This window comes from Podarcis gaigeae (genome assembly GCF_964106915.1).
Source record: "Podarcis gaigeae genome assembly, chromosome: 9".
In the NCBI taxonomy this organism is placed as follows: domain Eukaryota; kingdom Metazoa; phylum Chordata; class Lepidosauria; order Squamata; family Lacertidae; genus Podarcis; species Podarcis gaigeae.
The window spans coordinates 43,195,732-43,214,396 of NC_139685.1; the positions used below are offsets into that span (position 1 = coordinate 43,195,732).

General features: G+C 41.0%; 1 protein-coding gene across 6 annotated transcripts in view; it reads left to right on the forward strand.

Moving 5' to 3' along the window:
- Window positions 1–18,665, forward strand: part of ZNF827 (zinc finger protein 827) — a 119,400-nt gene that overhangs the window by 47,321 nt on the left and 53,414 nt on the right. For all 6 annotated transcript variants that reach the window (XM_083755378.1, XM_083755373.1, XM_083755376.1 and 3 more), the window contains exon 5: window positions 2,517–2,750. In XM_083755378.1, the coding sequence (XP_083611504.1) occupies window positions 2,517–2,750 (234 nt within the window). The remainder of the gene's footprint in view (window positions 1–2,516; window positions 2,751–18,665) is intronic.

Below are 18,665 nucleotides of genomic sequence, written 5' to 3' on the forward strand. Positions count from 1 at the left end.
TTCTTACCTATGCCATGATTTACAGTAATAAACCACAGAATAGGTTCAGATTGACACATACACCTATTCATGCTTCTTTCCCAAATGTTCCCCCCCCCCCCCGCAAATCGTAACAATTTATATTGTTCCTAGTGGATCCATGAGGATCTGGGAAAAATAATTTTCGTTTTCTTTTTTGTTGCTGATGCAATGGAATATGCAGATATGCCATTTATTATGACTATTGCTAGTACTTCAGTCTTTTTCTGAAAAACCTCACTTGGTGAAGGGAAAGGGGAAAGCCTCTCTGGGGAGAGCATTCCATAACAGGTGTGTCAACACTGAAAAGTTCCTTCACCGAAGAGCCATCTGCTGCACTGAAGATGGGGAGGAATGTAGAGAAGGGTGGGCTTGTAGTAAGGGTAGCCAATGTGGTGTCATCGAGGCTTCCATAATCCCTGCCCATTGGCCATGCTGACTTAGGCTGATGGTGGCCACAATGCCCACCCATGCTTCATTGTCTTGATTTGCCCTAAATGTTGGATTTCTGGGGTTACAAAAACTGCTATTGGCAAATCTAGGATGGAGAGAAGATTTGTAAAGACGAATTGACAATTAAACATGCTTAACAAATGCAGTTTGATATGCTAAGAGCAAGCAACTTCTACTAGATTTCTAAGAGGTACACTTCCTAGGGAGTAAGTGCAGTATTGGGATTTACTTCCAAGTAAACATGCATTGAAGGGACGCAGGTGGTGCTGTGGGTTAAACCCTGTGACGGGGTGAGCTCCCGTTGTTCGGTCCCTGCTCCTGCCAACCTAAAAGTTTGAAAGCACGTCAAAGTGAAAGTAGATAAATAGGTACCGCTCCAGCGGGAAGGTAAATGGTGTTTCCGTGCGCTGCTCTGGTTCGCCAGAAGCGTCTTAAGTCATGTTGGCCACATGACCCAGAAACTGTACGCCGGCTCCCTCGGCCAATAAAGTGAGATCAGCGCCTTAACCCCAGAGTCGGCCACGACTGGACCTAATGGTCAGGGGTCCCTTTACCTTTACCTCTTAAACATGCATTGGATTATACTGACATAAAATTATGAGGAACTGATAGGTGTTTAGAATTAGGAACACACTGATATCCCTTCCCCCTTTTCCAAACCCAAATCCAAAGGTTTGTAACCAATTTGTGCTACTGCTCTGGCATTTTAGAATAACACTGCTTAAATATATGCCATGCGTTCAGTAACTTTCAACCTTACCTCTACTGACTTGGTGATAGCAGAGCCTGTTTTGGCTGAAAGAAAGGCAACAAGAAGCATTTTAGGGGGAGAGGAGAACAGAATACAGACAGAATACAGTCTCACTCTTCATGTTTTTTTATTTAGAAATTGATCTTTAGTGTTCAACAGACAGGAATAGTAAAGGCCCCCAATGTGCATTTTTCATGCAAAAAAAGGCCCATGCGCTCATTTTATAGTGTCTTAACGAAAGGTCCTGAAACCTGACTTGTGTGCACTGTTACCTAGCAACATGTTATAAAGTCACTGAAGGAATGGAATATATCTGAAAGATGAAAATGTAAACTTGGTAGATATGTCAATGCCACACAAGGGGAAAGATGTTATGTTAAAGGAAGAAATTAAACCCATTGATCAGAGCAATGTGTATCCAAAATAGTGTGTGGAATTGTACATTTGACCAGCACTGCGATACTTAACAGAGTTCCAGCTCATAAAACAGCAGGCGATGATGTTTTATTTAGTGGGCTTGCGAAATTTACTAGCAATGTTTTAGGAGAGTATTTCCATTTATTATAATATGAACAACGGCAAAAACTTAGATGGAGCCTGAGGATAGTTCCCTGTCAGCCTTTTCTGCAAAATTGAACTTTATCCCCAGCCACCCAGCTTGCTTTGGCCCAGATCGATGTGTTGCAGGCTTCTCTGCAAATGAGTAAAATAGAAAGGGTGCAATTAAAGAAAGGAAAAAGTGCCAGGGCTAGACAGCTATATGTCTGATTGGAGCAAGCTGCATATCCTGCCACTGCAGGCATTATTTGAGGAATCCTATGGGCTTGGGGGGTGGGGAGCTCCCTCTTTTGTTCTGTGAGGCACTTATCTCCATTGTCCCAAAACCTGACAAAGGTTTTTTTTAAAATGATGTAGCGCTGCTTCATGGATGCAACAGAACTCCAAAGGCAGCTTGAAGCATTACTGCCTAGTGAGGATCCTAACTTTTTGGAATTCCAATAGATTAACCAGTGGGATGAATTAGTGCTTCTTCCCCCAGACTGCATCAGAAAGTATATTCTAGGATTAGCATTCAGAAAGCATCAGCTATCTGGTTGCCTTTTGTGTAGGATTTTGTGTAGGAATTTATCAGTACTTGTTGCCTCTTGAAGCCTGCCCAATTTGGTTTTCTGTGTAGAGTTCCCTGCCCTGCACCATCATCCCAAACTGTTCCCCATGACTCTTGTGAACTTGCTGTCTTCTGATTATACATTTACGCACTTCACTGAACCCTTTCCTCCCCTTCTGTTAACAGCTGCAAATCAAAAAGAACCCTTGCCTCCTACATTTAAAGTGAAAGATGAACCGAAAGATGAGGAAAATGCAAGTTCCACTTTTCCTAAATCTACTTACGTTTTTAGTCCTGAGCCTGAAACATCTTCTGCAAGCCTTCCCGAGGAGAATCTCAAGCCACAAGAAGTGCCAGCGAATGCATTGCAGCAGGACATGTCTGTCAAAGCAGCATCCGAACTTCTTATGAAGCTATCAGGTACCAGATTGATTTTTAAAATATTCAGCTTTCTTTTTTTAGTTGTGAAGTTGCCTTGTTTTAGTTACAACAAAGAGGGCTTTAATAGCTAATTACTGGGATGTACTGATGTTGACTTTCTAACAACCACTATCAAATTATTGCAAAATATTTCTGGTTCCTCTTTGTGAGCTTTTTACAGTTCCATACTTGGAACGGCTACAGCTTTGGGATAACCTAGAGCATGGGTAGGCAAACTAAGGCCTGGGGGCCGGATCCGGCCCAATTGCCTTCTAAATCCGGTCCGCGGGCGGTCCGGGAATCAGTGTGTTTTTACATGAGTAGAATGTGTCCTTTTATTTAAAATGCATCTCTGGGCTATTTGTGGGGCATTCCCCCTCAAAAAAATATAGTGCAGCCCCTCAAAGGGTCTGAGGGACAGTCAACCGGCCTCCTGCTGAAAAAGTTTGCTGACCCCTGCCCTAGAGGATGCTGCAATTCAGAATGTAGGGACATCATACAGGCTTCATGTATCAAGTGTTGTGCTCTAAGCCTGCATCTGCCCTCAGGTGAGTGGGCTTGCTACTAGCCTCCCATATGTAGAACTGGGTAAAGAACTGTTGCTCTCCATGTGTGGATTGTATGGCACACAGCATCATCCATGCACAAGAATGCAGTATCAGCAGGCACGAGGAAGCCTCAAACATGGGATGGAGATTCCTAAAGCAGGAGTAGGGAAACCTCTGGGCTATGAGCTAATCTTGCCCCCCACCCCACCCCAGGATTTCCATTTTCCACCTGTCACAACAGCTGGTGTCACTTGTGATGATGGGTGGCTGGGGTTCAATTCTGCCTTGGCTGCACAAACAAGTGCTTATAGCCAAAATAGGATTTACCCATCCACTTCTTAGCTGACGAGGGTTTGCTAAATCCTTCTTATTTTGGCTGCACCAAACTCCCCATTACACTTTTGGATTGAAAAAGCTAGCTTCTCCAATTTTATCATTTTCCTAGAGGCAAATTAATTCATTAGCATTCTTCCAATTCTGCATGTTTAAACTTTTAGCTACTTTTAATAAGTAATAAATATGGCTGCAATCCTAACCATGTTTACTCTGAAGTAAGTCCAACAGATTTTAGTGGGGCTTACTCCCAAGTAAGTGGGGTTAAATTTGCAGACTAAGTTATTTTTCAGTCTCCAATCTAAAAACAAAATATTTATTTACAGAACATTATATACCATTTGATTGTAATAAAGCCTCTAAGCGGTTTATGAAGTAACTATCATGGAATCTTCACCTTCATTAATCTTACTTAGTGTTAATCTCCAAAATATCTGTATTACTGGTGCATTCTAAATACAGTGGTACCTCTGGTTACAAACTTAATTCGTTCCAGAGGTCTGTTCTTAAACTGAAACCATTCTTAACCTGAGGTACCACTTTAGCTAATGGGGCCTCCTGCTGCCGCTGCCGGTGTGAGATTTCTTGTTCTCATCCTGTGGTAAAGTTGTTAACCCAAGGTACTACTTCCGGGTTAGCGGAGTCTGTAACCTGAAGTGTTTGTAACCCGAGGTACCACTGTATGTAGCATATCTGCTTTGGGGCATTTACATCTCCAACATGTTGTCTTTTCTTCTAATCTCTTTCTTTTAATTATTTCTGGATATTTTAAGGTGGGTCTATTCATTTTCTGGCTCTCTTTCTATTTCTGTCTATCCACTCTGGCTTCCCCTATTTATCCAGAACATGTTGTTTGGATGTACTGTGTATCCTAGGTAGACCTATTATACGAAAACATTTGTAAACATCGTGCTTGTCTTGGTAAGCTACTGATGACTGGGCAAGTCTGGATGTCTCTCAGGCTATTCCGAAAAATGAGGTTGTACCCTGCATAAAATATTCAGTATGCAATTATACTTAATAGAGATTTTGAGAAAATTTCCAACAGCATACCTGGTGATATGAGGTTTATTTTTCATTCACAAAGCACAAGTATTTGTGGGTAATGTTTGAATACAAATATAGGAATAAGTTGTTGAGAAGAAGGAAAAAGCATGCCCACTTTCTGCTTTCATGAATAATAAGTGTGAGTTTCTGGAGAGGGAGATTTTATTATTAATAATTCAGTTATAAAGAAATAAAATGTCTTATTTAGCATCCTGATGATATGATTAATTTTTATCACCAGTGATTAGAAATTTAATTCTTGTGACTATTGGGGAAAGCCTCCGGTATACACCATTGGAGGATTTAAAACAACAACAACAAAACGCCTTTCAAAATGGTATGAGGCTACCTTTGTACACAGCATTAGAGGATGGGTTGCTACACTCATACATATACTGGTTGTTGTTCTTTCTTTGTAAAAATCGCCAAGCAAGGAACCTGTTGAGAGGGGAGCATGAAAGCTTAACCTTGTTGGCTTATAGACAAGTGGTTTGCTCCCAAGTTCTGCCAAGATTTGTGGGCTCTGCTAAGAATGCAGAGCATAATTTGTTGCTATAATATGGGTTGTAATGATTTTCTTCGAAATATATGCTTGTGCATTATGATGGCCTATCGGTCCATTTGTAGTTTAAATGAAAATGTTCAGAAGACACATATTAAATCTCCATTCCTTTTTGAGTTTTGAACTCACTGTATTGAAATAATGTATGTTAGAAATACATTAGCAAACCATTTGTCTTGTGTGTGTGCTTTAAGTAATTCTGTAAAAAAAATGCTGATGGTAGTGGTGTTTGATATCTAACTCATCAATAAGCTGGAAAGGGAGCAATTAATAGGGGCTTTCTTACAGAAACCACAGCTGATCTTTCTTTGCAGGCTGACTGGTGGGCTTATATTAACCTTCAGATTGAAATATTAGATTGTTTATGACTATCTATTTTCAATATAAAAACTTTTTTGACTTGTTTGAAATGTTCTAGACCAGAAAAATGGTGAATCATACCTTCTGAGTGATGCTTTCCTTAGTTATATTCCATATAATGTCTTTGTTCCCAGAGATTTTGAACTAGAGCTCATTTTTGGACAGCTATTTTAAATATTCACAGTTGTGCTGCTCATTTTTTTACAAAATCAGGACTTTGCTTACAGGTATATATTCAGAAGTAAACTATGCTGGTGTTGGATATTTCCTGTGCAATTGCCTTAACAGAACAAATGCTCAGGCTTAAAAAGCCTTGTTGTTAATGATTTGCACTTCAAATTGCTGACAGGTCAGCCTGGTGGGGTGTTTTTTGTGGTTTTTTTAAGTGCCCAAGTTTCTATGTTTCTCCTGACAATGTCTGCAAATGCTTCTGCAATCTTAGCAGCAGCTGTCTCATAACTGTAGATGTCTTCTGTGGTTCAGAAAGTCCTTCCTTTCATCTTTATCCGATTGAGCTGAATCTATCAGGACAACAGGCCTCCAATGGATTTGCCATTTCTAAGGATGGCTGCTGAGCCAGCGGCATTCCATGGCCTGGTGATGTCACAAGGCCCAGCCTAGTGATGTCATATGGTTACCAACTCTTGCAGGTGGAGGAAATCTCATACCAGAGCAGAATCCCAGTGGTAAAAGAAGAAAAATGAAAAATGTCAGGGGGTAAATGGAAATGTAGGGGGAAATTGAAAAGCCCTTTGTGCAAATTTTTTAATAACATTTAAAAATAATATTGTAACAGTTATCTTGCTGCAGAATTCTGAGAACCAAGTTTTGATGCTAGCAGTATCCCTGTGTAGTATAAACCAGGGTTGCCCACTTATGCGTTGCCAAAACAGGCTGTGCATCATTCAAAAAAGAGGACAATAATTTGCATAAAAATCACATATGATATATTATACAAACGGTCACAAATTTAGAAACAAAATAACAAAATGATGCATACACTTCACCATACTGCGGAAGACTTGTGTGCCTGTTGACTATACTGACCAGGTGCTGCTAACTGTTGATAGACAGTTTCAAGGACCCTGCTCTCCCTTTTTATGGTCCACTGTCTTTAAAGCAGATTTGGACTGGACATTCAAAACAGAGGACTTTCCTCTAATGTAGGATATGTTGCCATCCTAGTATAAGCAGGCTTGTTGTGGAATGACATTGTAGCATCAGGCTCTTTCCCAACCTACACACATCTGTTTGAATGTCTGAAGATGGCCAACCCACACATACACTCTCTTCTGATGTTCAGATGAATGTGTGTAGATCGGGCACAGAGCCTGCCACAAGAGTGCCACCGAATGCATGCTGCCTGGAAAGAACATCTGTAAAGGGCTTTATTTGGAATGAATTTGTAGATGGCATAAATACAGACATTCATAAAGCTGTCTACCAGTTGGGAAGACAGTGGCCTTGCTTGGTGGTGGTGGTGGTTTGACAACTGGCAGAAAGCAGGAAAGGCTGCCCCTCCCTCCTCTGCTCCAAAAAAAGCTGGATTCCTTTGTACTGAGCACCATCTCTAGGTCACCAAAAATGACAAGGGTTTTGCCCCATGCTTGCTTACTTCAAGAGCTGGGAACTGTGGCCACTCCTCTCTTGAATACCAAGACTAGAACCTTCATCAAGCCCAGCTGCCTTTTCAAAGTGATCTTTTACCACAATATGTGTGTGTGTAAATATATTGTTTGTGTGTATGTATTCACATAGTAGGAAGTGAAAAAGGAGATGGGGAGACAGCTTTTGATTTATGTTTGAGGGAGTAATATTCAAGTATACACCTTGATACATAAGTCACATTTACAGCAGCATTGTAATTGTCTGTAAGATAACTATTTGTCCAATATATATATACTTGTGTGGTAAAGATTCAAACAGCAACATTATATAAGTTTGGAAGGTTATTTCACCTGTTTACCAGACCAGAAAGGAAATAAAAATATACAATGTGCATCAGTATTTATTCAACAGTGTTTGGATTTCATCATCTCTGTTTAGATGTATAACACAACCATGTGTTTCTGTTATTGTATTTATGCAAGCAGAGTAGCATGTGCTATTGAAACATTTTTTCCATCTTGAATAATTTGAACTAGCATAACTGTCCTTCCTACAATCCAGTCCAATAAAACAACAGAGGCAACACCCTCCCCCAAAACAGATGCTCCTCAGCTTGTTTACATCAAGGATGGGGAAACTCAGGCTCAGTGGCCAAAGGGGGCCTGCTAGGCTTGTCTATCTGGCCTTCAGAATTTCCCCTGGGCTGCACCCCTTAATGCCCCACCTTTGCACCCCAAGTGCTTTTGCTTGGTTGGAATTTTTTCCTTGAAATTTGACAGTGCCTCTTGCTTGTCAGGATGGTGGATACAGTGTGTGTGTGTGTGTGTGTGTGTAAACAAGCCCACTGTACAATGTTTAAATATACATTCATTGCTCTACCCACTGTTGCCTCTGGCTTCTGACATGTGGTCCTCAGAAAGTTGCCCAGAAGGAAATGCAGCTCTTGGGCTGAAAAAAGCCTCCCACCTCTGGTCTACATGGATCATTCTTGCCTTGCATGTACTCAGCTGAATGCAGTACATCTAATCAAGCATTGGGGACGGGGACACATTCTCCTAAAAGAAAGTGCCTTGTTTATTTTTTTGGAGAGGAGGGTTGAAACAGGAGTGAAATAAGTATTGTTTATGAATCTAGTACATTTCATAATACCCAGAGGAGAACATATTAAGAAACATTTTCCTGAATATCTTTATCGACCTTGCAGGCCAAATTTGACAGGGGGTTAGGATCCCCCATATAAACCCCTTCCTGGAGAATGCTGAGCTAGATTTAAACCCTGCTCATCCACTGGTGTTTTCAAGAGGTTTACAAATAACCTACGTTTTGTTTTAAAGGTCACTTTAGGCTCTCACTTAGATTCAGGGTCTCTTTACCTCTGGTTTTAATTCTTAAATAGCTAGAGTTACTGTTTCAAGTTTTTAAAGGTCAAATCCTGCAAAGTTTACACTTTAATATATGTTATTTTATATGTGTGGGTCTTATAGCACAGCAGGTTCATTGAGTCATTTCCTCTTCAGATACTCTTTGATGACAATAACACTTTGACCTTTGCTTTAAATGCATTGCAGAATGCAAAGATAGAAAGCTTAAGTTTTTTTTTAAAGAGAATAACTGTTTTCCTACAATAAGAGCTTTTTTCTTACAATATTGTTGAATTGAAACATTCACCTCAGTGTCTCTATTATCTTCTAAAGAGGGTTGGGGAAAAGAGCATGGGAGATCTTTCAATTTTTAGCCATAATAAACCTTCCTAAGTAAAGCACTGTTCAAAACTCCCCAAGGTAGTGAAAGATTGATTTGTACATGGTTTTGAAAGATGGTATAATCCTCACTTTATCATCTATGTTTCTCAGAGAGGCATTTATCTGAAGTTGGCCCTATGTGAAAATGGAGGAACAGTATACCAGGAAAACAAGCTTTCATTTTGATGTAGAAAGGACTGCCATGTCAAGAAGGTGTGGGATTGCCAGGTCTTCTGAACCCTAAGAGTGTTCTTGTGTTCTTTAGAGTTCTTCAGAGACTCTTCTGTCTGCAGAGATAATAAGAATGCTGAACAATTGTATGACACTTTCAAGTGTCTGAAGAGCTTCATGTGCATTATCTAGTTGTAAATCTTACAACAACCCTGTAAGACAATGTCAGTATTATTATCTCCCCGTGTTGTTGAAGATGGAACTCAAACCAATAAAGTGTGGTTTGCCCAAGGTCATCAAGTGAGTTCATGGCAAGAGTAAGATACAAATCAGCGATCTTCTGATTCATAGCTCCATCTCTCAGTCAGTACACTATACCAGGTCTCCAAGGCAAATGGAGCAACCAGAGACCGGCCAACCCTGGTCTATGGTCCTGATGAGACCAGGTTCCTGGTGCAATCCCCAGCATTTCCAGGTAGGGCTGAGAATTTCTCCTCTCTGAAACCCTGGGAAACCTCTGCCAATCAGTATTGACAATACTAAGGTTGCTGGACAATTAATCTGACTCAGTACAAGGTAGCTATTTATGCCCCTTTATGGTTGTGATTGCAGATAGATGATTGTCCCTCTATGGGACACTAAGGTGGTTTAGTCCCTGTGTGAGTATCTTTAAACAACAGGAATTGCCAGGGAATGTGTTAAAAGACAGAACATGTCAGTCAAATCAGCATCTGAGGTTCTTAGCTGGCAGATAGTTGATTCATTTACCACATCACAAACTTATGCATCCATCATTGCAAAGACCAAAGCCCTCTTGGGTGTTCACTCCTGGCAAGTCCTGTCCCCTCTGGCACTTCACCTTGCCCATCTTTACAGCCAAGGGCTTTCTTTGGAAGCAATGAGGCTCTTCTAGTTATGGGGGACCACAGCAAGATTCAAATCAGGGTTCTTAATTGCTTGGGGAGCCTTAGTGAGGATGAATACCTTTCAGCTCAGAAGGGGCTGTGCTAGCAAATGTGTTGCATCCTACACTCAAAAAAGGCTGTGATCCCAAGAGTATCTGGCACTGTGAAACAGTGTAAAAGAAGGCATACCCACTCACATTGCCTATACTGGAGAGACACAGTTTGGCACATCACCTCCTGGTTTGATCATTGATCACTGGCAGAGTGAGACGGCTGCCCCAGGCAGCAGGTACCAAGGGTATCGAGCAGGCAGAACTATGTGTATCACATGACCTGCCTGCAACACTCTAAGCTAGTCTAGTGCCCTCAGGTGCAGTGGAGATTGGTGTCCCATTGCCAATATTGAAGTAAGAATCAGTCTAAGGCAGGTGTATACACCATAAAGGTAAAGGTAAAGGTACCCCTGCCCGTACGGGCCAGTCTTGACAGACTCTGGGGTTGTGCGCCCATCTCACTTAAGAGGCCTGGGGCCAGCGCTGTCCGGAGACACTTCCGGGTCACGTGGCCAGCGTGACAAAGCTGCATCTGGCGAGCCAGAGCCACACGGAAACGCCGTTTACCTTCCCGCTGGTAAGCGGTCCCTATTTATCTACTTGCACCCGGAGGTGCTTTTGAACTGCTAGGTTGGCAGGCGCTGGGACCGAGCAGCGGGAGCGCACCCCGCCGCAGGGATTCGAACCGGCGACCTTTCGATCGGCAAGTCCTAGGCGCTGAGGCTTTAACCCACAGCGCCACCTGCGTCCCGTATACACCATACCTTTAAATAATTCTGGAAACTGAACTACAGTTCTCAGCAGTGCTTTATCCCTAGAAAAATAGGTGCTGGTACTCACCATGGAGTTGTTACAGTAAGTGCCATACTTTTTGACAACAAAAAAGAGATGTCAGTACTGCGTACCTTTGAGTACCCCCTGGGGGGGGGAAAGCACTCATCATCTTTTTATTTGTGTGCCGCCTTTCCACAGTTAAAACAGTGCTCAAGGCAGCTTACAATACGAAAATATTTACATAATTACAAATCTAGCAAAGTAGTCATAAAATTATAAAAAACACATTAAAAACTACGTAACCAAACTGAACTGGAAATTCCACATAAAAATAAAAGATACAAAAAGGTAATATCCGTTAATATCAGTAACGACAGCAAAAACTCCCAACAAAACCTCCCCCCAAATACCCCAGTCCTTGCTGGGCAGCACTGGTTCTCAGCCCCCTTAAGAAACTACAATACCCATGATTCTTTAGGGGTCTGTGCTTTAAATGTATGGTGAATACACAGCCTAATTGGCTTCTATATGTGAAATGGAGAAAGGGGTTGCCATCATGTTATTTGCCTCAGGCAGCAAAATGCCTTGGGCCGGCCCTGTCTCAGTGAAAATATGGTGCAGTGGGTAGGAAACTGCAGATTCTGCTATTCCTTTTTTCCGTACATCATTGCTGTGTTACATTAATTTACATCTAATCTGTATGCTCGCAGATTCCCCCCCCCCCCCCGAGGGGAGCCATGACGCTAACAATGTGTACCTTCCATTGTAAGGCACTTGAAATCTAATAATAAATTATGGTGAATTCAGTTTATTATGTAAATTCCATAGTGTGCTGACTAGAAGCAGTTTGAATCATTTTATGGTGGATATTTTCATAGGGAGTTGCTTATGACTGGATGAGATCATCCTTTGGAGAGAGATCACATGGATTCTAAAAATTAAAAAATAATGTTGGCTTTTCAACTCAGAGTGCAATTGCTAAAAACTAGCTCCCAATATTTTTGGCACACTAAATGACTTTGCTGAAATGTATTGCAAGGCAGTAGATGAAATGTGCTGATTTGATAAATGAAGAATATTGCTTTGAGTGTTCCAAGAATATTACATTAGGCAACTCAGCTGATCTCAAATAAACATTGTAGATGATGCACTGTTGTTACCATTTAATCCGTATACAGTAGTCAGTACTCAACTAACCCTATTTGGGCATGAGCTCCTCAAGTTAAGCAGATGCCGAACTTAATCTGAGTGGGTCCTAAAATACATGACTTTGGCTGGGTTGTGTTCATTGTTTTCATGTTTAGGTTTCCTTTAAAAGGGGAGGAAACCTGAAGAGGAGCACAGAATATTGTGTAGTGCTCCTGAGGAAGATTCTCTTCTGAACACATAAGCAGTACCTTGTGCATCCAGATGCTTCCTCCCTTTTTCTTTCTAGATTGGGGCCTCTTTCCCTTTTCCTGTTAGCCCTTCCAACAGAACATTTCCACTGAACCACTTTCCCCTTCAATGCATTTGATGTACCTTTGGCAATTTTAATAATAAATTGGGGAGGCAATATGCATAGTAAATGTTTGCTTACTGATGTAATCTGCTTAACACAGTGCCTTGTTTTTGGAGGATTTTAAAACCAGAATGGACCATTTGCTTTAAGTAATAAATGAGGTGGGATGCCTCTTCCTACACTTGACTATTTATCTCTTAAAAAAAAAACAAATTCTCTTGAGATTCTTGTTCCATTATGGCCCAAATGATTTTACAGTGTGGTCTTCATGACTAAACACTGTTTGCTACAACATAAGCCTCTATGCATGTAGGCTGTCCTCTTTACCTGGAACTCTCAGCATGCTGGATTCAAGCTTACAGGGACCACCACTTCTGCATGTTTGGCAGCCTGTGCATCCCTTCAGAGACCACCTATGTGCCCTTTCAAACCTTCCCTCTACACATAGACAGCATCAGGAAGGGGCTAAGAAAACCACAGAACATCAGGTTTAGTGTTAAGGGTGCAACACTCTTTCAACAAGATTTGCCCCTTCACATGAGTAACACAAAAAGGGAGCGTCAGGTGTGCTTGGATGAAAGGAACTTGTTAAAATACAAAGCTCTTTATTATTGTTTTATTGTCCCACCTTGTAAGGAAATCAGGCTGGGCACATATGGAGACCTGAGGCAGTTAGTGACCCCCAATGCCAGCTGTTTATTAATAATACAGTCAAAAGGGGCCTGTGAGTTACACTGAAGACATTTGTCAAAAATGTGTTTGCTAACTTGCCTCAACTGACTGGTAGGCAGTAGCTGGTACTGCTTGCGCCACAGTGCTTCTTAGGGAGCATGTGAGCTGTGTCTGGAACTATTTGGCTTTTTAAATAACATGACTCCACTGGGGGAAAGTATATTAGTTCAGGGCACCTACAAATTTAGCATGTACTTATCCGTATAGTATGCTTTGAGACTGCAATCCATGACTGTAACTGGATTAATTTCACTGTACGGCAGATGTCCTGACCCCTACCAGATAAATCTATGTCTTCAGGGCAGTTTGACTTCCTCGTGTAGGGTTGATTCATCACATCACTTTTATTTCTTCTTAGTTCAGTAGTGTATTTCATGGTGCTCCTGAAATATACTAAATATTACTTCATAAATGCAATCAAGTTAATTAATAGGGTTTGATTATCTTGAAAATTACTTTGAAACTTGTTTTTCCAGTTTCCTGCCAAACTGATATATTTTGCAGCTTTCAGCTCAATTCAGTTCATGCTGCTTCAGGCTACCACAATAAGTCCCAAAGTGTTTTACAGGGAGAATAGTATACAAAACATAATATACAATAAAATATACATTAAAACAAAAATACATAGTAAAAGCCTTCATCCACATAACAGCCATCCAACAACATAAAATGACCACTACACTGACATAAGAATGAACACAACAAAGAAATGACCCAAAGCAAGACCATTGGCACTGCCCAAATGCCCAGGAGAAACAAGAGCATCTTCTCCTGGCATCAGAAGGATGACAAAGTCAGTGCCAGGCAGGCTTCCCTGGGGAGAACACAGCTGTTGGTTCTTGCTCCTTAGGATTCTCAAAGCAAGTCCCAGCGAGAAGATGGAACAAGCAGCCAACCAGGGTGAACAGGCCACATACATGCATGTTTCAGGGCCTCCAGAAAAACGAATCATTTATCAAAACACAATACTGCAGACTGGTCTGTGACACTAACTGAATAAGAGAGTCATGGAGGGCATACATGTATGGCTCATAAAGCTGTCCACATCATATTGAAGAGAATCAGGGTTGGAGGAGCCATTGACAAAGTGCTGTCTAATGGACCGTCACCTTCCCCCCCCCCCCAGCACAGGGTTGTCTGGTATCTTCCTCCTTGATGAGTTCTCCAAAGGGAAAGGAGGAGGAAGCTGACAGGATGTGTTACCTATTATTTGAAGTAAATTTTACTCTGACTTACTAATTGCCACCCATTCACCCGTCCTTTATATCTTTGTACAGGTGTTGTTGTTTTTTTAAAAAAAGAAAATACAATGTGCTTAGAAATTCTGAACATTAAACAGTATATAAATACCTGAAATAAATAAAATAAGTATCCAAGCAGGAAGATATCTGCAGGCAGGAATTAACTGTTGAATGACACACACATTCATTGTTACGCGGAGGCGGCTTTCTAATCTACCACCTGACCACCTTTGCATTTGTGCCAGATGCAACCTGCCTAGCATCTACAGAAGGCTTTTCCGTTTGCCATAAATTTTAACAACTCGGGGGCAATGGAAACATGATTAAGCAAAGAGTTGTCCAGAAGAACAAATCAAATTTCAGGCATGTTAAAGGAAAAACAAAATAGCATTTCAATTAACTGCTACTCTAATGCTGAAGAGGTGGCAAACTGGAAATTAACATTTGGCTGGCTCCAATTTGATAAAAATTATTCAGAGTAGGGTGAGTCATTAAAGTAATCAATCCAAACTCCTTCCTTATCAACTAAATAATTCATTTGCAGGTGAACTGACCTGCCACTTCTAGGAAGGAAATGGATATTTGCATAAATGGTAAACTCTGAGATTTACTAGTGGCAGTTTGTGGTTAGGGAGCAGAGAGCTTAACCGTGATCCCTAGTCTGGAAGACATGCTAAGCCAAACCTGTGTGGTTTTGCAAAGCTAAGGTTTGGCTTAGTGTGTTGTGCTGATGGTGATGTGGCTGAGATGAAGCTCAGAGAGAGTTTCAAGAAAAGTTACGGGAAAGGTCAAAACTTTTCCAAAGTGCAATCGTCATCAAAGGATAGATGCAACCTTTATGTTAATGCAGTTTTCACACTGAAGATGGATACAAAAGTTATGCCATTATACTGGCACTGTCATATGCATGTGACACTCCTATAAAGAATGACCTGCTTTTGACCTTTGCTTGCTAAGCTCCAGGAACCACTGAAGATTTTGCATGGGGGGAGATCCTATTAAAAATAGAAACATAACAATGCAGTAGAAGAATATAAAAATAAAATACAGGCTTCATTAGTTATCTTGTTATATCGCTGCTGACATCTGGTGACAATTAAGCAGTGGTGTAGAGCATATCCTGTTTTCCCAGTTACTTACAGATATTTAATTAACCTGTTGGTGAGATACGTCTAATAAGGATTGTGCCAATTTCGGAGGGGTTTTGGTTTATTACTGGTGAAGGCATGCTACAGAAAGTTTATTACAGGCAGTTCATTTCATTTAACAGTTTTTTTCCACGACAGTCACAGAAACCCAAAATAACATGAGTACCAATATGAGCCAAAAGAGCGAAAAACCAGCATTGAACTTGGACAAGGGAAACCTTCATTCAAAGATTTGTTCAGCCATAAAACTTACTGGGTAATATTGTGTGAACTGCTGTGACAATAAAACGTGGAGAGGGACCTGTGTTTGTCCCTCCCCGCATTGGATGAAGGGTGGAATACATTTGCAAAAATTAAAAGTCATAATACTGATTGTGTAGATCAGCTAATGTAACTAATTTGGTATAGAACCCATGAATCAACTATCAAAGTGCTGAGAATACCAACCATTTATTTATTTTGGATATTTGTATATCACTTTTAAATAGTAAGTTCTTAAGTGGTTTACATAGTAAATTCTTATTACATAAAGGTAAAGGTACCCCTGCCCGTACGGGCCAGTCTTGACAGACTCTGGGGTTGTGCGCCCATCTCACTTAAGAGGCCAGGGGCCAGCGCTGTCCGGAGACACTTCCGGGTCACGTGGCCAGCGTGACAAAGCTGCATCTGGCGAGCCAGAGCCGCACACGGAAACGCCGTTTACCTTCCCGCTGGTAAGCGGTCCCTATTTATCTACTTGCACCCGGAGGTGCTTTTGAACTGCTAGGTTGGCAGGCGCTGGGACCGAGCAGCGGGAGCGCACCCCGCCGCAGGGATTCGAACCGCCGACCTTTCGATCAGCAAGTCCTAGGCGCTGAGGCTTTAACCCACAGCGCCACCTGCGTCCCTCATTACATAGTTACAGATAAATACAAGAACTACTAAAAAAACCACAGAAAAACAATAATAAAAAGCAATTAAACTTGATACAATATATATATTCTGTGGGGATTTAACTATATGTCATGTTAACTATGCATGCCTATGAAATACGCAAAGCACACAACTACTTAAACAATAACAATGATGGGGAAATTGGCGTTTAGGGTCACTGCTCACTACTTATAAGACTTGGAGCACAGACCTGTGGTACAAATTTACATGGGATATGCATATGCTAATTTATTTGAAAAAATGCAGATTTAGATCAACTTTCAGAGTGAGGCTAAAAACAGATTCTGACTCCTGCTGTTAGGACTCCATTGGCTCTTGGTCTTCTTAACATAGTGAGTGGTTGGCTTTGACCAATACTGCATTCTGCAGAATGCCCAGATAAACTGTCAGCAGAGTCAAAATAAAGATATAACCAAGTGTTTTAAAAAGAGGGGAAGGGATAAGAGATCTTGGAACTAGCAGAAAGTATGTATGCCCCCCCCCCCACCTGGTCAGGCAACCTCTTACCAACATCCTTACTAGGTTTTCCTCTGGGATGGTTAGAGGTCTCCAAACCATCTAAAACAGATTAGGATTAGCCAATGTTGATAGGCATGAAAGGAGCTGGTTTACAGGTATGGAGATGAGTTGTGTTGACATTAGTATCCAGTTCTTAAAATAATTACAAGTCACCCATCCCAACAAGGATACTGTGATATCTTTGTTAATTTGTTGATAAATGTGCATTTTAGTTTTTGCCTTCTGTTTAGAGTGAATCAGAAGGGAAAACAAGCATTTTCAACCCAGCCCTGTAAAACGGTAGCTAGTTCTCTATTTGGCAAATGGACTTTCCCCCCCAAGCCTGAGTGTTTTTCCTCATTAAATATCCTGAAAGGCTGTTGTTAGTGGGAAATGTTCATATTCATACAGAGGTAGCATATTAATCACAATGCAATGTACTTTAAAGTTTATTAGATTCTGGTGGATAATCTGCCTTCAAATAGCTTTGAGATTACATCAAATATTTCAAATGACCTTCTACCTCTTTTATGCATGTGTATCTAATGAAAAAACATGTTAATTTGAAAGATGAGATCATTTGAAATAATGTTAAAGGGCAACAGTTTAAAATGTACTCAGCAAACTTCCAATGAGAACTTTAAACTAAAAGCAGTGACCCAGTACACAGTGCTTTGCTGTTACAGCTCTTTACTTATTCAGCCTACAAAGGCCTCCAAAGCTCTGGGAATGTCTAGACCTGAGTCTTCTGGGTGTGAAACAGACTGTTTTACATCACACCACACACTTCCTGGAAAGAGGTATTTTTAGTTTGGGCGGTTAATATTACCATGGTGTGCTGCCTTATGCCAGACTTGTTTGGGGCCATATGCAAAATGGTGGAGACTGGATTCAGAACCTCTTAGGCTCCTCTTTTCACCTACCATACTGAGCTCTGTGCATTGTTGAAGTCCAAAGGGTACTCTTTCACATGGTGCTCTATAAAAGGACACTACCCTTTCCCCCTTGCTCCCTTGGATGCTTCAAACTACTTCCCAGAAACCTGAGTAACCTCTTCCCCCCCACCCCTGCTGAGGCCCTTCTGCACCACCCTTGAAGCCCATTGTCTGTGGGGAGGGAGGGGGTGGCCTTTTTCATTATGGCATTTCTCTGGCAACTCACTCCATGGAGAAGCTCACCTGGTGCAGTTTCTGTTATTTTTTTTACATCAATGGAAGACTTTTTTTTAAAAAAAATACCCTTTTTTAAAAATGCTTATCTGCTGAGATATTATTCTGTTGTATTGTATAAGTGTTTGCTGATATGGTATAATGGTATATATATAATGTTGATATAATATAATGGTAAATTTAGAAAGGCAGGGTTGCTTCATTATAGTCGGAACCATGTTCCCTCATAGCCATGCCCCATTTAATATTGTACAGCCTTCTAAGATTATACAATAGTAAGTATACAGCAACAATAATTAGGGATGTATTGAACAATCAGTGCAGATTGGCATGTTTTATTTAAGTTGTTAAATGTTTGCATCTAGGTAGATTGAACCATTAGCATTTTAAATGCCCACTTCATTCTTCTGAGGGCTTTTGATGAGTCAATGCAGCATGTGCAGTTACTTAGTTCCATCTAGTTGCTAGTCAAAAAGCAAAGTGGCAGTTTCAGTTTATTAAACAGCAAAGAAAAATCCCTCCACCTCCAAAAGTTGGGATCCCTATGGTTTTAATTCTTTTTTGTTATAACTGAGAGATAGGAAGCTATG